The sequence below is a fragment of the Xyrauchen texanus genome, chromosome 20 (genome assembly GCF_025860055.1).
Source record: "Xyrauchen texanus isolate HMW12.3.18 chromosome 20, RBS_HiC_50CHRs, whole genome shotgun sequence".
NCBI classification, from domain to species: Eukaryota; Metazoa; Chordata; class Actinopteri; order Cypriniformes; family Catostomidae; genus Xyrauchen; species Xyrauchen texanus.
In genome coordinates, this window is record NC_068295.1 from 36,593,507 (window position 1) to 36,615,648 (window position 22,142).

A 22,142-nucleotide genomic window follows, 5' to 3' on the forward strand; every position below is an offset into this window, starting at 1 on the left:
GATCAGCCCGCGGAGTAGAAAATTTACGACCTTTTTTATTTTTTATTTTTTAGCAGCTTTATCTATGTCAGGTCCGCGATCCCAGTACTTTTTCATCATTGCCCAAGTTTTATAGGATTGTGTCATATAATCAAAGTCCCATTCTGGATTACCCCAATTTCCTAAAATCATGTCTTTCGCTGCAGTCATGTCTGTATCTTTAAACGATCCTTCACACGGAAATGGATCTAATTGTATTTTACCCTCTGACCAGCCAGCTAAATTTGATAGATAAGGTTCCGTAAAAAAGGCTTGATTATTTCTATCCATAAAATCTTTCGGAGATTCATTAAATAAAGGTGGATTTATTTTATTTCCCATTTTTGAAACCACACAAAAATATACACCTGTAAACAAAATAAACAAAATTCAAATAATCAAATAGAAAAACAAAGAAGAAAAAATGCTGCAGTGTCAATTGTTAGTAAAGCATTTTAGTCAAAGAAGCAAAGAAAGAAGAGGAATAGAGAAAGAGGAGAAAAAAATTGCATTGATTCAATCACAAACCCCAAAAAAGACGACGGAGATTTTTTATGAAATATCTCGCAACAATCCTTCTTATAAAAGTAAGGATCTCACACAACGAAGAAAATTGATCACGCTTCCTTACGCTCTTCTCGAAGTTTATCAAAAACTTACGAGGAAATCACATAACAAAAAAGAGGGAATTCATGTCTCTTTCTTTGTTCTTCCCGTATTTCATTAGAAGTACGAGGAAACCTTCCCGCATTTATCAAAAATACGAGGAAACCGTACTAACGATAAATAAACTTGATCAGGGCCTTTATCGCTCTTCCCGCATTAGTTAAACACGAGGAATACCACAATACGGCACTATCATCACATTATAATCATATACTTTAAAATTATGTCTCAACAAACAGTAAGAATTAACTCTTCATTTGCAGGAGAATTAGAATTCTTACCGTTTGGAGATTCCCGATGACGAGCCCCCAATTGTTAGAAATAAGATATTCTAAACCTCAGTGCCTTTTTCCTCTCCGGATTTTATTGAGTCGTGAATCAAATCAATACAAAACATCCAACGTTGGGGAGCGAAATAAAGAATAGAAAAGCTCGCTCTTCTAAAGTCCTGCATTCAAAGATATAGTGCGAAACTAAAAGGGAGGTTTACAGTGTTATCCAATGAGAACACGCATTACATCATACAGATATCACAGATAACGATTCCATATGGTGATGGCTCCTATATTCCTTGAGAGCCTTCGGACCTCTGGCATACACACTATTACAATCTACACACAACACAATGTATACACAGAGGAAGAGAGAGAGAGAGAGAGAGAGAGAGAGAGAGAGAGAGAGAGAGAGAGAGAGAGAGAGAGCTCCATGCTAACATGAAACATATGTCTGATAATGTATTCGGAATGGAATGCAGCAACTCAGCATTTCTCTCTTGGACAGGGCTGAGATATACCTATTTCTAACAGTAATAAACAAAAATTTTAAACTGCGTTTGGCCAATAGAAATTGAAATATTAAAGGTATAAAATAACAACAAATAAAACATGTCAACTTGTCCCAAAATGATTTTTTCTGCTACAGTCATTAATGAAAAATTATCTTGTCCTTAAAACACAATTCTACCTTTTGGTTGAAATCTACCTTCTTTATTAGTCTACAGGGTTGGGAGGGTTACTTTTGAAATGTATTTCACTACAGATTACAGAATACATGCAGTAAAATGTAATTTGTAACATATTCCGTGAGATTACTCATGGTCAGTAACGTATTGTAAATACTTTGGATTACTTCTTCAGCACTGGTAGATTTTTTCACTTGTTTTGACTATAAAACTCCGTCAGTACAGACAGACAAAATACACATGATAAAAATACATTGCAGTGTTGTTTCTAAAACAAGATCAATCAAACTGATCTTGCTTTAAGGATTTTTAGATATTTTTACAGGAAGACAATACAAAAATTATTATCAAGAATATGATTTGTGCCCTAATATTAAAAATATGATCATGTCTGGTAACATGTGCATGTAAAACGGCTAGAAATAGCATCTTAGCTTAGCGTAAAGCTAACAATTTACAGTTCAAACTTACTACTGTGTGCTCGTATGAATGTAACACATCATAAGAAAGTGTTTCACCGCTGTTCAAATGCACTTTGGATCACATCATCTATATGTATAAATGTTTCCATCTGAAAGGACTAAATATTAAATGAAACAAATGACAATAAAATGCAAAGTAATCTGTTCAGTAATCAAAATACTTTTTGAATGTAACTGTTTTCTAATGTAATGCATAATCCTGTTACATGTATTTCATTACTCCCCAACCCTGGCTACAGTTGACTCTTACTTGAATGTTTTCCAGTGTGCTTTTACTGTGTTCTCTTGCTTAAGAAAAATAATAAAAAAATTACAATGCTATTGAAATATTTTTTTTTATCCCCCATTTGAAATGCCCAATTCCCACTAAGTAGGTCCTCATGGTAGAGCGGTCACTCAGCACACCTGGACTCGAACTCATGACTCCAGGGGTGGTAGTCAGCATCAATACTTGCTGAGCTACCTTGATGATATTGGAATATTAATGTGAAGGACATTTGAACTGTCTTTGAAATTGAGGTGTTTAAAGCCAACATACCAACCCCCTAGAGATAACAAGCACTTGTGTAACTGGATTTAGCACTGGTAACAACTTTCCCCGTGGCAACCAGCCTTGGTCTCCCCATAAATAACATAAATTCATAGAAATCCTTTAAAAGTCAGAAGCAAGAGTCGCTTGTAGACACGCCCCAGTCAGATCACGTGAGCCAGCAGGTCAGCTGATAGTGAGATCACCATAAGACTAGTCAGAAGACCTTCTGCCGCAGCATAAACAGCCGCCAGACGACACAGACGAGATCGAAAAGCTTCATCAAGACATAATGCTTCTCACGCTTCTTTTTATTTCCACCGGTAATATACAGCTCAGTTTCGATGTCTTTCAGTGTTTTGTGGTTTAATTTGAGTCATGTAAGTGCTTAATCGCAGTATGTAATGGCGGAGTGAGTGTTTGGTAAACATGTCATGTAGGTTACTGACGGTCCAACCCGCGTCAGTGGAATTATTACGTGAACAAATACGTCGAAATGTTTATATATATATATATATTTAAATGGATTTTATTAGCAGAATAGTCATATCAAATAATAAGTGTTGTTGTTCTTCTGTATGTAGTTTATATAGTTTTTAATATTGACACAAATATCCCGTGCTGTTAGCTAACCGGATTATTGTTGTCTAACAATAAATTAATTAATTTGTATTTTGAAGAATTTATGCTTTTGTGCGTTTTATTTTAGTAGATTCAGGCAGTTTGTGCACCATTGTTTTGTTGCGCAGATATTAACCCTTTCGAAAGTTATCTTTTATAAATCAATATTTGCATAATTGTGTCTTAAACCGAGGCAAATACTGTAGTTTGACTTGCTAAAGTGCTGTTTTATTATACTTTTGAACACATTTCTTGAAATCAAGGTTGCTTTCTGTTTATTGATCGAGGCCAATCATTTCCTTGTCATGACGCATCATTTTTCCATTTATCGTCATAATCTTTAGTTTCGTGTGAGATCTATTTTTAATCAGAAGTATTGATTTCATTAACCTTATCTGTGATGGTGTCGAATTACTGACGCAGTGAAATAAACGCATTTTCAGTCTTTTAGCCTTGTAATGTAGTGATCATGATGATGTAGACATGAGTTGACGGAATTCTGTTTTCTTTCCTAGTGTGTTATTTTTTTTTTTTTTTTTTATCCTGCCAACATTTTTTAATTTTTTTTTTGGCTTTGTGCTTAATGTGCAAAATAAGTGAATGTTCTCAATTACAGTTGCTTTTTTTTTTCGTCTGCAGACGCTTATGACTAATAGCAGCATAAGTCATATATCCCTTTATCTGTTCCCTTTTTAGGATTTGTGATTACAGTCACAATTTCACTTCTTCGTTCTAATTGTTGGTTTTGCAGTTAAAGATATATAAATCACAGCATGAAAGACCACATTTATGCCTAGTGAGGTCAGTCTCACAGCCTTGAGATTGTGGCTTTTTAATCATTTATTTGTTATATCTGCCTCCGTGCACCAGAATTCCTCACTTCTCATTGACATGCAGGTTTATCAGTAATGGCACAAAAGGAAGCTGGGAACAGTGCCCTAGTTGGCTCTTGGCAGTAGGATGTTGTTGCTTTAATGCATGTTGTAATAAAAGGAGCCTATATAGGCCAATTAGCCCTACACTGTGCATGACTGTTTTATAAACCGATAGTTCTTGGTTTGGTAGAGGAATTTGAAGTGTGACGATTTGTGTCTGCTAGGGTCAATCTATTGCAGGTCGACATCAAGTGTCGACCTGCAATAGATTAAACATAACCTGTATTTAATGTATCCTGGGCCACATTTCCTTTTATGTTGCCTAGTTTTGTTCATGGTTTTCCAGTACAATGACATGCATCAAGTGACCATTATTTTTATTGTTGATGTCAACAACAAAAGTGACAGGAAGTTTTCTCTTCCCCCTTTTTAAAATTAAGGAACGTATTTACTTGTATGAGCCCATTAGTATCACGTGATTCATAAAGAACACCCATATTACACAGAAGGAAAGGCTTCTCATTATCATGGTTAGGTCGGTGTAGCTAGTCTTAAATAAGAGTAGTAATAATAATAATAATAATAATAATAATAATAATAAATTAATGCATTTATGAAAAATAAATACTAGCTGAAACGCATCTTAAAACTTTAACAACATCTGCCACTGTTGATATAAAATGAGGTTTTATTGAGGTAGATTATTGCATATGAAACTAAAATTTTGTCAAAATATAACAATTACGTTTACTCATGTAAAATCCTGAAACAAATTTGAAAATGTGATTGTGTGAAATTATTAAATTTTTTTGGCGCATAGCACATTGTTGAGCTTTTCCTCCTCGCTGTTTGGCATGTCAGGACTGCTACTGTTTGAGAGGTTTGACTTGACTTCCTCCGTAACGCTTTAAACTAGAAAAGTCTCACTAGAATTTAAATTGGTCACATCAGTTTTGAGGTTTGCGCTCCGCAGTATAGAGGGAAGCCCGGTTGTTGCACGTGCGCATCAGAGAAAAGCAGATCATGATCGTGAGATTGTTACACTCGTGCGAAAGTGCAGATGAGAAGCCTTTAGCTGTTTGCGAGATTATCATTAAATCTGCCTCGGCAGTCCTAAATAGGCTATCATTTTGGCGACTGGCAAAATATCTTCAATGGGAGAACCATGGCATTGTTCTTTCCCTGCTGTCCTTGACCCAGTCCGAATAAACCAGTTGAGAAACACTGCATTAACTCACACACTCACTTATGTCAGACCCCCTCTCTGTGCTTCTCTCTGATATTTTCTCGTGTGTGTGCGTGTGCGCGTGCGTGCGTTTGCGTGTGTGCGCGTTGCAAGTTGACGAGTCTGACGGCAGTCTAGGAGGAAAGGAGGTGCGCATGTGCCGGTGAGAGTCTCTGTTTGGTTGCATTTTTTACTCAATGCTGTAGATAAGCAAATTTACATGGTATGAAAACTGTCAATTGTCGTACCGTGAAACTGGTATACCGCTGCAACCTTAGTGTCCGCTTGATGCATAACCGGTTCAGCATTCAGGTAGCTGACATAAAACACATGTTTTTATTTATTCAACATCAGGATTTTAAGTGAAAAGCTAAATGAATGTAGGGAAAATTTTAGGTGCTGTAGCTGGACACATTTCACTTAAAGTTTGTCATATGGTCCTTAAACTGCACAATGACTATTCAAGAATTGAAAATCATTTTTGATGAAATTGGCTATAGCATGTCACTGAACAATGATACTAGGTTATCTGTGTTATAACTATTGTTATTGAACCCTCTTGTTCTCGTAAATGCTTTATTATCTGTTCGGCAAAACGCTCTCAGAACTTGTTAACTATTATTTATGCAACTCTGTGAATGAGCCATTTGTTTCCACCATTTCTTGGGCAATTGTATAAAGCTTTCTTGTTTTTCCAAGTCCCATAATCTTTAGGTGGCCGCTCTTCAGCATTTTGTATTATTTTTCTCTTTGCTTTGGTTGACCCGACTACTTTGGGCTGCTATGGCGAAATGAATGCCCACTGGCGTATTATTTTCTTAAGCTTATGTTGATTACACAATATTATTAGTGGAGAATAAAATGTAAGTCATTGACACGAGGTTAAGTGAACAAACTGGTATTACAATTATGACATGTCAGTGTTAACAAAATGTCAGTGAAAAACTCAAATTAAAGGTTCAAAGTGCCTATCTGGCTTAACATGGCAATACAAACAACCAGCCACTATTATATTACAGTCAATTCAATTCTGATGACATTGATAGAAATGGAAGTGTAAGTGGTAGTTCTAGCAGGAAGACGCACCCAGATAGCACATGTATGTCTCCAACATGTCTGTTTTTGATCTTTTCATCTGGTATACTTGTAGGAAGAAGACGCTGAATGTCCCGATCTAAGGGGGTGAGATTGAAACTGCACCCGGCTGAGGCACACTCTGTCGCGGCGGAGCTCGCCCCACGAGCAGCTAGATTATAACGTGATGGCTTGTGACTTATGCACAGTGACATATATTATGATTCAATATCTTATTGTGAAGAAAACATGCAATACGCAGCTTTATTTATAAGAGAGTTTCTTTTTGTGAGTTAAAGATGGCTTGAAGTGAACCGAAAGGTGAGAGAGGTAGTCTTCGCTCCATTCTACACTGCAACAAAATACGTTTTTTTTTTGGCTTGTTTTCCAATATAAATATCAAACTCCTTTAAAACAACATACATTTTCTTTAGCATCTATACTGCAGAAAAAAATTATCTAAAAATTTTGAATGTAATATTAAAAATAAATATTTTTAAATATCAAATCCTTTAAAAAAGATGCATTCACCTGAGCAGCAGCATAAGATATTTAGACTTCCTTTCAGAGAATAAATCTTGAAGATAAGCAATATAATGCACTCGCATTATCTGTATAACCAAGTGAAAAAATACACTTATTTAAGATACATTCTGTTAAAGCAAGTCTAAATATCTTGTATGTTGCTTAAGTATATTTATAAGGATTTTTAGACCATTTTAAATGGAAAACAAGACAAAAACTGTTGATAACGATAGGATTTTTTGCAGTAATTGTTTTTTAACTGAATTCAACTTAATAAAAAGTATTTATTTTCCCCTTTTAATTCAGTGAATGTCATTTAGAGGTATTTTTAAAATATTATTTTTTCCTATTTATTGTTCGTAAGCACATTTAATACAACCTTTTAAGTCAGGGCACAAGCTGAATTGTCGGTTAAAAGCTAATGATTAATCGTTGCAATCGCCCGGATAGTCGAATAATCTTTCTAAAAATCGTTAGATTAATTGATTGTCAAAATCTAAAAAGACTGTCATTCCATTCTTGGGATATAAATACTGAAAAGGTGACTCGTGGAGCAGAGTTTTGTATTGCTGAAAGAATTATGAAATTGCCCAAAAACTTTAATAAACAAACATTCAAGAGTCGAGGAATGTGTATAACTGCGTGAGTGAAGGGTGTTTCAATTCTGTGGAAATCTGGGGAGCGATCTTTGGATGCAGATTTTACGTGTGCCTACTCGTTAATTTGTCTCCCATCTTTGTTTGTGGGATTTACTTAAGGAATTAATTGAGCGTTGCACTGGAATCAAAAGTAACTGCATTTCTGTGAGTTTTGGGACTTTCCTGACCCACCCATGCAACTTTCAGGTTATTGGTTTAAAAATGCATTCTCTTTCAAATGGAAATATTCACGTTGTCTGTTCCCTTGAGCTTTTTCTCTGTTGGCTTCATATCCTGTTTCAGTTCCATGAAACAAAATGACTTTGCTCTCCTATCTTAAAGCACGCGCAATCTCTACATTTCAGTGTGGAAAATTGGATTGCGAAAGTCTAAAAGTATTTTATTTAAAAAAATTAGAGCTCAATAGTGAAATGAAGCCTCAAGGTTGGGGCAGTGATTGTGTTTTAAAGCGACTTGCATTGTTGGATTTGGTATATTGCACAGTGTTTTATGTATACTGCACATTCTGGTACATGGTAGGTCAAAAGAACTGATAGGTATTGAACATGTTGTAGAATGTAGCAATATTAGTATGATAGTCGGATGTTAACGGACTATTCTGAACAAGGCTAATCTATTTTGTTTTTCTTTCTAGCGGTGGCAACTCCACTGCTGGGTACGGAGCAGTGTGCCCGTGGCCCCCCCTACTGGTGCCAGAATGTCAAGACTGCTTCACTTTGCGGTGCAGTTCAACACTGCCAACAGAATGTGTGGATCAAGCCTCAGATGGTGGGTTGACCTGATTATCAAGTTCTTTAGTACTTAAACAAATAATAACCTCTAAGCATACAATCAGGGACATAGATTCCGTAATAATGAGCAAGTTCATTATTTAAAACATGATCAATGGAAACGTGGGTAAATGCTTCACGGAGCCAAATCTATGCACTTGTGTACAATACATTATTATTTTTTTATCTTGTAGAAATCTGTGCCATGTGATCTGTGCAAAGAGGTGATCGTGGTGGTGGAGCAACTATTGAAGGATAATGGCACAGAGGTATGTTGACATGATAACACTGAAGTTCTCAATGCTTTTTGTGTAAGGTCAAAGGCTAAACTCTTGTGTTATCTCTAGAGTGAAATCCTTGGATACATGGAGAAGGTCTGTCACCTGATCCCTGATACGGGCCTGGCTGGAGAGTGCCAGGATATTGTGGACAACTACTTCCCCATTCTCATGGGCATAATCGAAGGAGAGCTGGTGAGCAGAATACATGATATCCTTTCCCCGTTAACATAATTCCCCTTTTAGTTGATGGTAGTTCGATCTGGTAGAAAGTATTGAAAGTACCGATACTGAACAACCACAATCTGCCTCAAAATGCGAACAATGATTCATGCTCCCCTCTAAACATTGTAAACAATTTCAGCTGTCATGGGTGCATTCCAACGACGTCATAAAAAAACAAAAAAGAACAACAAACTCTTGTGGCATGCAACAGCAGGGTTCTGGAAAAAAGAAATCCCTATCTCCATAGGAAAATAGATTTTTTTTGTGTGATGTGTAAACCTTTCAAGTCTCCGAGATCAGAGGTCAGTAGCCTCTTTTCCACTATCGGGCCAGTCTGAGACCAAAATTGATCTGCATTCCCACCATCGGACCAACAGCCCCGCTGTTGCCCTAAAGCCCACCCTTAATACGCCACCCTGGTTCCAATGTCACACACCCCGCCCATTTCATAAGCAAGAGGGAAGCTCAAGCTGATTTATCATGTTATCTAGAATATCAAGTTTATATCGTATGTAAACATTGATTTGCTAGCAAGATAAGTTGGCTTTGACTGTAACTGCCATGGTATCCAGAGTGCTGTCTCCGCTAACAGCGGGACGATGTCCCAGCACCCTTTGAACCATGGAAAGTTCTTTGTTTGGGCACCGCTTTGTCCATTTGTGCGTTTTAACGGATTTGTACTGTGCCTGCAATTATTTTTACATTTATGTCAAACCTGTACTGTTATGTGCTGGAAAAACAACCTGGATGTTCGGTGATCTGACCTGACTCTGAGAACTATGCATTTGACATTGACCCCACCTCAATTCCCAGTTAGCCTTGTTTGGACCAAGGGTTACCGGTGGGCCAAAGGCTTTTGGCCGTTGTCCCAGAGGCAGCCCTGAGGAGGCATGATGAATCCATGGAAGTGACCGTGAGAATACAACTTTCCCTGCCACGCACTAGCACGCCATCATTTTGCCCGAAATTGGAAATATGGCTAATGACAAATGGATTGTGTGGACTGACTGATACTGCTTAAAAGTAGCAGCCTATGTAGACATTTGATGGCAGCTCACAAGGGTTTGGAAGAGGGCCTCAGTCAAAGAGTTTTAATAAGAGTGCTGGTTCTCTACAAAGCAACCTTAGTGTAAAAGGCTCTTCCTCCATTGCATCGGTCGTAATCTTCTTTGTAGAACTGAAGGAGGTCTGAGGATTTGGTTGCAGATTCTTTTTAATTGTTTATATAATTACTTACAATGCTTCTGCGTTTCTGTCTGGCAGGACAACCCTAGTGTGGTGTGTGGTGCTATGGGCCTGTGTGTGTCCCAGCAGGCAGCTCTAGCTAAAGCTCTGCTTATGTCAAATGAAATCCCTCAAGTGGACCTGACCCAGCGTGTCAACCCCTTCCTGCTCAACATCCCTCAACTGCTCTACCCCAAAGAAAATGTCAAGGAGGAAACCCCCAAACAGGTAATGTGTCATTGCTGTCATCCACCAGTATGTTTTAATGGAAAAAGGCCAATGAGATCCTAATTAATAATGTGTCAGAAATTGCTATACACTATATGTGTAAAACAAATACACCACGGCAAGCATCACTATTATTGCTCAAACACGCGCATTATTGATTCTCTCTATTTTTCAGCCAATTGATGATATTCAATATAAATTAAATATAAATCTATTTGTTTGTCTTTTTTATTTGAGAAACAAAGTAATTTTAACTAAACAGCCATTGTATTCAAGGAGATTAAACATTTTAATGCATTAAGTAAATGTTTTTTATTTTTAATTTATATCCCCCCAAATGTGTGTATACACAGTGTGTAGTTTTAATTACAAATCTGGTGAAACACGGTTTATCTCTTTATTGCAATATTCATGATCTTGCTTAATACTGTCAGAAAATCATTGTGATTCATAAATATTTGAAATCTAGCCCAGCCATTGACCAGTATATTTTGTGACTATTTTATAGTGTTTCCCACAAACCTATGTTTGTCTTTTTTTTTTTTAAACGCACATACATTTGTCTCATCCTGACAGTTCCTTAAATAACTGATGTTCTGTTTGCAGAGTGGAGATGTGTGTCAGGACTGCGTTACATTCATCACTGACACTCAGGATCAGGCCAAATCCAACGCCTCATTTGTCAACTCTCTGCTGATGCAAGTGGAGAACCAGTGTGAACTCCTGGGACCTGGCATGTCTGATATGGTGAGCACATTTGGAATTGGGGGCTTGTCTTTAATGCTTTAAAATGCTGCCTATGTAGCCAGCTAACTAGATTTGAACTAAGCCTAAATCTAAAGCCTTAAATCTTTCTTAAAACAGTGTAAGGAGTACATCAGCCAGTACGGACCCCTGGTCATTCAACAGCTCATGTCTATGGTAAGTAATTGCATTTTTAAATTTTTCTGATTTGTGCAGGCATTCGAGTAGTTTCATCCATCCTCCATTGCGGAAACGTGACCTAAATTTCCCCTCCTTGTGGCACAGCGAGCGGTTTTAAAATGATGTAGAGCTTGTTGCCGTTTTTGCCAGTCAAGTGAACAGACCTGCTCTTGTTCTCCTGCCTGTTAAAGCATTCTGCATATCTGCCAGCTTAATCCACATCTCTAATCACTTGTTTTCTTGTTTTATTCCTCATCTCACCTCATTTCCTTTTTCCTCTCACATCTTCTGGTTTTGTTTGCTGTTGTCTCCAGGAACAGGTAGGTCTCTCTGACCTGCTAGACTTATCTTAGCTTGTTGCTTTTAATCTGTCATGTGGCTTTTCACCTGTGCCGTCTTCTAATCCAAAAAACATTGCTAATCTGTACTGTTGTGTAGACTAGCCACTCACTTGCAATGTTAAAATGGGTCTAACCCTTGGGGTTCCATTTTGGTTTGGTTTGTAGGTGTAGTACCAGACTAATTCATTATAAAATCAATGGTCTATAATAGAGCATGTTTTCTGTGAATAGGGTTGGGAAAAAATATAAAAAATGTGCGTCTGCATTCTTCTGTGATGCCATACTAAATTATTCTGACAGGGATTCCTGAGTTATGACAAAAGACATGGGTTTAAGACTAGTTGAGCTTGCAGTCTGAACTGAATGGGATAAGGTGCAGCTCAGAGAGACGCTCATAGTTCAATTGAATGAGACCCCTAAACCCGCACTGTTAATGGAATTTCTATATTCACTTAACTGTCCCTTATTTGAACAGTAAATGTGATTGGAATTGCACAATAATTAAAACAAATAACCACAATCAGACGATTCGGTCCAAAAAGGGGGTGCTATTTCACGAAAAGCTAACGCTTAAAATATTCAAGTCTTTGAAAACGCATGTTAGACATATACGGGATTGTTTGAAAGCTTGGAATCTGATCTTTCATAGACAACCATTACTTCTGCATTTATATTACATAAAATAACAAAATAAGGCCTGAAAACAGGCATTGCAGATCAGCGCCTCTTAGAGGCAATGTGGTAGAAATATTAATTTGCCATGTCTTTCATATGGCACTTAAATTGGCAAATCAATTATGAAATAAGAGCTTTCTCAGGAATGCAATTGAACAGTTATTTTGTTGCACTAATACCACAATTCAAAAGGATCAAAGCGAAACATGATATCTTTTAAGTCATCAAATACAAACGTCACTTATGCAACGATCTCTGCCGCTGTAAGCTCCAAATAGCTTAACTTTATATCTGCTTTTACCTTGGGCAGTTTAATAAAGAATTTTCCATTTGTTTTACTTGTCTGTGAGCTTCCTTGTGTGAATAATCCAATGTTATCTTTGTCCAGAACAAAATATGTGGTCCAGCAGGAGAAAGATTATAAACAAATCATAGAAAATAAGTTATAGACCGTTGATCTCAGCTTTCTAATGACCCCTACATTGAGCTTCTAGTCCACTCAGAGGCCGAGATATTCAGTGAACAGTTATGAAAAAATTAGCCAGTTTTTGGCAATTAGCCCACAGTATGTCTAAATGGTGTGCTTTTTAAAATTTGATTGTGAACTTGCAGGCAACAGCCCAAAAATGCCCGAGAGTTGAAGATGTTGGGTATATTTGAGTGCCTTACATTTATAAGTACCAATTATTCAAGTACTAAACAAATCAAAGCTATTAACTGGAATCAGAAATGCAATCATTAAAATCCTCATGATTCCAATACTTGCCTTTTGAAGGCACCAGTTTTAGTTAAAATGCTACTTGAGCTCTGTATTGGATAAAATAGTTGGTGCTGTGCCTAGACCAGCAGCAACTGTGACTTTCATCTATTCCATCCATCAGATCATACAATCATCCATGTGTCCTGTGTTTGCATGCGCATCTTCTGTCCGACTGACTGGGCGGTATGAGATACTTTGTGCATGAGATGGAGCGTCATCATATGTAACCCCTTGTTCACAGTGGTGTAACGTAATGGATGCTGCATGACATCATTGCTGGAAGATGTTGCATAAAAATGCCAGTCATTGCATGCCTGAGGAATACCGCTCATCTTGCGTATTGTTTAAACAGTGCACAGTTTCTCACTACATAACTGATTATCTATACACTTACAATTTCTCCATAGCAACCCAAGGACATTTGCTTTCGTGCTGGTTTCTGCCCCACCGGGCCCAAGAGTGTACTCATGCAGAAACTGGTGCCTGCCAAATCCATCCCTGCCAGTAAATCCATCCCTGCTGTCAAGATGTTCCCTGCAATCAAACTTGAAACACCTGTCGTTGCCAAGGTAGAAGAGTATTGTTTCTTTTGATTTCATAGAGTATGAACCTGTGAAACTTAGTTATATGACTCCAAATATGATGATTTTATATGACTCCAAATATGATCCAAGTATTCAGAGGAAAACCAAACATGTACATGCTTGTCGCAGACCAGTCGTATCAAAGGAGACTAACTTGAGTCGTGTAGTGTGTACTAGGCTTTAGATGACACCAGAAAGTGTGTTCACTTTTAACATTCAAATAGAACAATAGCTGGTTTGGTGTCTGTAATATAATTTGCAATGCAGTTATATTAATCCTGGGATTGTTCACCCAAAAATGAAAATTGCAATTTACTTGTGCTCCTGTTCTATGACTGACTGACTTCTGTCGAACACAAAAGCTGTTAGGCACCTTGACAGCCTCAGTCACATTTCACTTTAAGTGCATTGAAAAAATATGCAATAAAAACTGAATGGTGACTAAGTGAAGCATTCTGCTAACATCTCGTGTTCCAATCATACAGGTTTGAAACCACATGAGTGTAAGGGTGTTTTCACACTTAGCCCATTTTAGGGGTCTGAGCACAGTTCGTGGTATTTTTAGCCCATATGGGAACAAACCAAATGATCTCCGACCCCTTTAAAATGGCCCGAACCGAGACATCTCAGGAGATGGTCTGAGTACCGTTCCCTTGCAGCCTGAATTTCAGTTTGCTAATACCGTGCATTGTGAACACGAAGCGCTCCAGGCTAACTTGATTTTCCCGTTCACATAATGCCAAACATGTTTGACCCTGAGAGGTTACCATACACCAGTAATGATAGGCAGAGATGAGACTCAACAAGCTGCTTATTCCGTTTCTATGGAGATGACTGTAAATTGCTGATTAAAACTTTATGTAATATGTTTAACCGGACTGCATTGGAATGTAGCGTGACAGTTAAGAGATTACTATACAAATATATTACTGTTGTTTTCAGTGCATAGATATTGCCCTAGGCGGTCAATAGATAAAACCATGATCAATCGTGTTTTTTGTTTGTAATGCATCTAATCTACCATAATCTATTATTTAATTACTTGAATTTTGCCTCTGAATGCATTATATTTTTATATTCATAATACTGTATTTAATGCATTGCTTTCCCCCAAACAATATGATATATTTTACACTATGTAATAGTTCTTTTTTTGATGCAGAAGATCAATAAAATGTTTTATTGTGCAAAGACTCCTGTACTAATGTTAATTCATTTTAAGGGTATTAAACATGATTAATATGTAGGGATAATTGTCCTCTTAAAATGTTATATAGACATAAAAAATCTCATCAATTTGGTCTTAAAAAGTGGTCTGGGTTCCACAAAAACAACACCGTGTGATTGGACATATGTAACCGGTCAAGTGGAACAAAAAGAGTTATGAGGCACTTTCAAGGTCGCATATTGTGAATGCAAAGAGAACTGGGTCCTTTTTCACTCCGTTCACTATTTGGTCCACTTAAAGTGGTCTGAGTTTGGTTCTTTTAAAGAGGACCCTAGTTGAAAACACCCTAAATAATGACAGAATTGTCCTTTTTGTGTGAACTGTCACTTTAATACTGTCTTATTACAACTTGAATGAGGCAAGTGTCTAAATGCATGACCTTTCCTTAAAGTGTCTGTTTGTTTTGACAGAAGATGATGCGTGTGCGTGACCCGCCACAGTGTGCCATCTGCGAGTATGTCATAAAGGAGGTCGAGGCAATGCTTGAGGGTCAAACATCCGAGGTATGACGCCACCTATGAAAAAGTTTTCTGATGGTCAGACTACCAAAATGAAAACTCCTATAACCACTTGGAAATCTCTACATTTACTTATACTGTGATGTTACAGAATTAAATACCTGAATGAAATGTACTTCACCAAATATACTTTATGTAGAGCTCAAATCTAAAGATTCATGAACTCTGATGTTTCTGTAGAATTTGCATCTAGAGTGTACATGATTCTGCCATTTTAGTGCGTGCTGACACTTTTTCTTTTTTTTTTTTTTTCCTTCTTTCATCAGGAACAGATTGTGCAGGTTGTGGAGAAGGTTTGTGACATTTTGCCCTCCACACTCACAACTCAGTGCAAGGACCTGATTGAGGCCTATGGAAAGGCCATCATTGATCTGCTCGTGCAGGAGGCTGACCCCAAAACCATATGCGGTTTCCTCGGGCTCTGCAATCAGGCCAGCCGCACCTTTATCCGTTAGTACATATAATGTTTGTCTTGTTTTTTTATTATTATTTATAAATTTGTCTTCAGATGAAATATTTTATTCTTGTCCTTTTTCCTGCCCTGCAGCTGAAATGGACATTGCCAAGTTTCAGAATGGCGGTTTGTGTGACGTGTGTAAGATGGCTGTGCGTTACGTGGATGGGATCATGGAGCAAAACGCTACTCAGGCAGAGATTGAGGATGCCGTGAGGAAGGTCTGCAAATTCCTGCCTGATTCAGTCCGAGATGAGGTGTGTTAAGATTTCATTATGCCACTCAACCAGATAAGACCCTTCTGATCTGTACCGTAATTAAGCTTAACTGTGCCCGCCTACTTTTTCAGCCATTCAGTATTTTTCCACAGAGATTTCATAAAGTACTTTAAGGGTTCTAGGCCATGCTACGAGGCGAATTACAAACTTAATTTTTTGCTTCAAATTAATAAAAAAAAAATTGGACGAAGTTACAACACTGCTGTAATCTAGCACTAATTTAATGGGATAATGATTTAACAATTTTAAGAGCACTATATCTTGAAGCACACGTCAGAGTGATGCTGCATAAAATAACTTGTGCAGTGTAAAGAATTGTGCAAGGAACCAGTCAAATTGCTCGTACATAAAAGGGTGTAACAGCACAAACTGTATGACTGACGTATGTGCTGTTTTCTTTGTAGTGTGATCAGCTCGTCCAACAGTACGAACCTCTGCTGGTACAGCTGCTGCTCCAGACACTCGACCCTGACTTCATCTGCATGGTAAGATCACACTGCTCTCTCACGCTCTTCCAAATCATGTGGTCAGTTGCGGAGCGCTGACTGAGGTGATGTGTGTTGTCATACAGAAGCTGGGAGCATGTCCTGGAGCCGTGCAGAGGCTGCTGGGACTGGAGCAGTGCAGCTGGGGACCTGGATACTGGTGTAAGAACGTGGAGACTGCTGCACGCTGTAATGTAAGTACTGCCATTCTCATGTTATAGAAAGGATTAATTTGGCTTTGTTTACACTGCGGACAGTCCTACATGAGGAAAAAAATCAGAAATTGTGTGCAATGTCATTTTGTAAGTAATGAAATCAGATCTGACAGTCAATATCTGTATATCTACATCAATTGCTATAGTAATTACTAAACGCCAGTATATTGAGCGATGAGTAGCTGTCATTGTGGAAGGGATGAAAAAGTGAGAATTTTTCCTGTGCTAATCGCACCATGGTCAGACATTACTGGACAAACCATTTGTTGATACATGTGAGCATAAATGAATTAATTCAAACAAGGCTGCTATACTTTGCGTTTAATTTGACATCATTTTGGATGCCATATCACTTCAAAAAATCCCCAGTAGGGCTACACCATACTATTTAGGGGGGCCTCTAGTGACTATAAGTGTCACTTCAGTACAGAAACATGGTGCACACAACACATCACAGTTTAAATCATCTTGCATAGCCTTGCCGGACCGTGACGCATTTAATAGGTCCTGATTTCCTTCTCTCACTCAGTGCAAAACCAGCTGAATTCCATTATAATTCAGTAGCTATGCTGATGAAAGTGTTTAGGAAATGTTTTCAATTGCTGTAGTTCACTCTGCTTGCTCTGTAATGTTATGAGCTAGATTTACAAACTGCACATTAATATCGAACTGTGATTTTAAACTGACCGGATCTATCTGTGCATTCAACGGTTTGAACCACACTCATTCCAGCCAATCAGAATCGAGGATTCGAACAGACTCTGGTATGAATATTTGTGTATATATAATGATGTGTTGTTGTAAATGAGGCTTCCATCTCTGTTTTCTAGGCTTTGGACCACTGCAGGCGCCACGTGTGGAATTAAAGGAGATACAGAGCGTCCCAGAACAATCTTGGGGAAACTTTTATTTTAATTTTTTTTGCTGTAGCGCTGTTGTTTTAGTTTTGAAATCAATACTTTGTTTTCTTTTTAAAAGTGACAAATTTAAATGATGTCACCACTGATTTAACAGCCTTGTTTTTGGGGGAAAAGACAGCTTTTTATTGAAAGGACTTCACATTTTTTGAGGGGGCAGGGTTTTGGAGGGAGTTATGACTGGCAGGTGTAGCTATATGGAAAATACACTGGAATTTAAGCTGCTTTGGCGTTCTAGGGGATCTTTCTTTTTCTAAAAGTAATGTTTTTTTTAGTTGTACTGTGTTCCTTTTAAATATGCACATAGCATTTGAGTCTTGGGAGGAAAATGTAAATGGAAATAGCTAGTGCCTTTGACAGATGAAAGGGTTTGTGAACTCTAAGAATGAAGATTAAATGTACCAGACAGTTATAGGACCCCTGAATATCCCCTGCCTTCCTGCTCTCTGTAACTACATATACAAGCACATGCAAGGCCAGTGTTCTGATTTAAACTTCTTGTTTTTAATAGTGACTGTTTGATATTAACAGAAGTTCATTCTCTTTAACTTCTGTCTTATTAATGAGCTGAAGGGGAAAGTGGTCTTGATTTGGCCCTACTTAATTTTTACCACTCACTTCAACTGCTCGATAATTGTTTTCAGTAATGATCAGATGTGATCTTGTGCTTCGCACAAGACTGTTCAGACTGAGCCTTTTTCTTTTTTTTTAACAACTGAAATTAAACCCACCGAAACCCATTTGTCGTGCTTTCACTGATTTTTTTGTCAAAAGAATTTGTCATGTCTTTGTTGCAACGATCAGGTTCTGGAAGTAAAAATCCCATTTCATTTTCCTCAAATTTATTTTGAACAATTACTGATTAACAAAGCTCTGCTATATAGCTGTACACAAGCACAAGTCAGTGATTTGATCTTAATTACAAATATTAATTTCCAAATTTCAGGTGTCCCATGGACATGTTAATTGCAAAATGACTCTCCAGACTGCCCAATCAAATAAAGCTTTATGAATGTCTTAAAAGTTTACCTGGCAAATAAATGTATTGCATACTATTTTGCTATTAAAACGAAATCAAATACAATTTTAAAAAATGTAAAAAAATATTTTTTACATTTTTTATACTTTGTATATATTTTTTTAAATCAAAGTTAATATAACAAAGTTTGTAATGTTTCATCTCTGGTTTATGTATAAAGCATAATATTAGAATATATTTGTTTTAAATTGCTAATGGAGAAAATGAGTGGGAAAAAATATTTCCAGAGCAAGGCTACTGAATAAAAAAAGTGGGTGATTAATAAGGATGGTGACCAGTTATAATGCTAACATACACTTTCATGGATATTTTTTTTAATTGTCTTTATAGCAGTAATGAATGTGGACTATAGCTGCATGTTTCAAACAGATAAACAATACATTATGGATTAATGGGGTTAATCAACCCAGTAGTAATAGTAGTAAACATATCAGGCATATAATCTTAGTATCAATTTTTGTAGGATCACTTTTTTTGCCAAACTATTTTATACTTCATTGCCACAGGTAGTTTTTAAAATATAGATGATTTGGAGTAACTATGTTCATATTTATGGAGCCAAATCAATCTCATTAATAATTCACGCACAAAAAACGATTCACACATGCGTAGACAATTTCACATGCATGAAACCTAATTCACGTACACAAAAAAAAAATTCACGTGCGTGAAAAAATATATTCACAAAAAGGTATTCACATGCGCAAAATAAAAGTATGTATACGTAAAATACATTTTAGAAACGCAAAACATACTTCATAGATATACAACTAGTCGCAAAAAGTTTCGAATGTTTAAAATGTACGACTGTATCCATGAATCGTGTGAATCACCTTGGATTTGCGTGTGTGTGTTTTTGAGACTTTCCTGGCAGAGATCTCTTCACACGTGGGTCTGTCGTACTCTTTAGCCAATCAGATGCGAGCTTAATCATATCATAAGCCACTGATTCTGCGCACCTTTTACGCAATATGGATTAATTAGAATGGAAATGAAGCCTTTACATCAGTAATACAGCGAGGCGAAGGAAGAACGGGAAGTAATTTTTTTTTTGTGCTGCTATTATTATTATTATTGTTTTTATTATTAGAGTCACACATACATATTCAGATTTTTTTCTCAGCATTAGATAATTGCCTATTTTATTTATTCAATAAAAGTATCAATACTGTCCTCATTATGTTTTCAGTCACAATACATTATTGTCCAAAAACATTTTACTTTACTTACACGTGCTTCACGTTCTTCGTTCGCCATGCTGGATTACTGATGTAAAAGCTTCATTTCCTACCGCTGGAGTTTTAAATATTAATAAAACTATTCGTTTCTTACTTCAAAAAGACATTGTCACTATGCCAAACTGTTTATTGGAATAGACTGGTGGAAGGTTTATTATGGAAGGCCATCTGGGCTTTACCAAACAAATATTTATTAGGAAATAAAGTTAAGGAAATAACTTTCAAAATCTTACACCGATACTACCCAGTTAATATTTTTCTTGTTAAATTTAAAAAGGATATTTATTTGAACTGTTCTTTGTGCAATACATTGCCTGAGACTTTGTTTCATCTATTTTGGCATTGTGCTCATGTGGGACATTTTTGAAAGATTTGACCAGATTTAAAATTGAAAACATTGAACCCACTTTTTCCTTATGTTTAGATAATGTTATATTTGGTTTTACTAATATCCCCTCAAATAAAAGGAAAGAATACTATATTATAAATGTAATTTTAATTTTTGCTAAATTTCATATACATAAATGTAAGTACAGTAAATCCCAACCTTTGTTTTTGGTTCTTGAAAAAGAAATTCAAATATATATAAAGACTATTTTTCATTCACATAATAAGAAAGCAATTAAAACTGTTTCTATATGTGAGTCCTTCAATATATTTACATGATGTTTAGCCTTCCCCACTGGCTTTATTGTTTTTCTCTTTATATATGTATTATTGTAGTTTTGACTGTACATTGACTTTGTTTGTTTGAATCCAGAGCCATATAGAGAGAGAGTTGCGACAACGGAAGTTCTAAATGCTTGATCGTCACGTGATTCATGTAGACTTCAGATAGTTCCAGGAAGTGCTTTTGCGGTCATTCCAAACTGTTAGAGTAGAGTGACAGAACTGCGATTTCTGGTAATTAGTAGTCAATAAATGCATTTATTTTATATATTTATGTAACACACCGACATATGTATGTAGCATGAGTATGTTGTTACAGCGATGTTGTTTTTAAAGATCAAATCAGCTAATATTTGAGGATTAGTGTTCAGCTACCGTTATTTGCCTCAACTTATTTCAGGCTAGGGTTTCTGTTGCCTTTTTATGTTACCTCATGTTCATTGTTTTCACTAATCTCATGGTAACTAATGTCATATTTATGACTTTTCAGATAGTACAGAGACAGGCTGGTGACAGGTGATTTCCAGCTCGCACCGCACAATGGGTCAATGAACTATTAACTATTAGCAGCAGTTACGTAAATGTAAAATTTAGTGAAATGAAGCTTATTGTTTACAATTCTTACAATTCTATATATAGTAATATAATTATTTATGTATTATAAATATTATATATCTAATGTATAATTCTTACAATACTTATTCATATACACAATATATTCAGCTTTAAAACAACTTAAGCATACTCGTATATAAACTGCCGTTCAAAAGTAATGAGGCTGAAAATTCAGCTTGGCATCACAGGAGTAAATTACATTTTAAAATACATTAAAATAGAAAACAGTTATTTTAAATTGTAATAATATATTACTGATATTACTTTTTTTTTGTATTTTTATTCAAATAAATGCAATAACTATTTACAGCAATTCATGAATACATTTCTAATAAATTAAATAGCATGCCAAGCATTTTGTATGTGTCCTTTCTTTCATGTTGTCGTTGCATAGTCTTCACCATGGTTTGCTGTGCTGCATGGGGATGCTCCAATCGCTCAGAGAAAGGTGTGCGAATGTATGGCTTCCCCACTGACATGGAGAGGAGAAAAAATGGTTGGCTCAAGTCAGCAGGAGCAATCTAAATATAAATAAAAATTACAACAACAAAAAAATGTGTGAGGTATTTGCAAAGATTTTACAATTAATAGGGTGTTCAGTTACTAACTTTATCCAGCTCCAATCCTTGCCTAATCTGTTAGTTATCCGATAACATCCCTTATCTCCTAATTTAATGAGTAATACTCAACTATAAGGTTTTAATTTACAAGTTATTTTTATTTAGATGTACTGATAATATACAGAATACGATAATATTATTCTTTAAACGTCTCACCTTTAAAAGTGCGTCGCAAACGTTTTTTTTAATTTTTTAAATGTTTATTACAAACTCTCGTGGAGA

At 36.5% G+C, this 22,142-nt stretch overlaps 1 protein-coding gene across 2 annotated transcripts; it reads left to right on the top strand.

The window, feature by feature from the left end:
• The first annotated feature begins 2,836 nt into the window (after window positions 1-2,836).
• Window positions 2,837-18,479, top strand: LOC127660345 (prosaposin-like). 2 transcript variants are annotated; one of them, XM_052150471.1, is made up of 14 exons: window positions 2,837-2,979; window positions 8,270-8,403; window positions 8,600-8,674; window positions 8,753-8,878; window positions 10,172-10,360; window positions 10,967-11,107; window positions 11,225-11,281; window positions 13,468-13,629; window positions 15,283-15,375; window positions 15,657-15,840; window positions 15,938-16,101; window positions 16,527-16,607; window positions 16,694-16,801; window positions 17,653-18,479. In XM_052150471.1, the coding sequence occupies exons 1-14, from the start codon at window positions 2,949-2,951 to the stop codon at window positions 17,686-17,688; spliced, it is 1,581 nt and encodes a 526-aa protein (XP_052006431.1). In that variant the 5' UTR covers window positions 2,837-2,948; the 3' UTR covers window positions 17,689-18,479. The 2 variants fall into 2 exon arrangements, with proteins under 2 accessions (XP_052006431.1, XP_052006432.1); XM_052150472.1 differs by having other exon boundaries at window positions 15,286-15,375.
• Window positions 18,480-22,142: the final 3,663 nt, after the last annotated feature.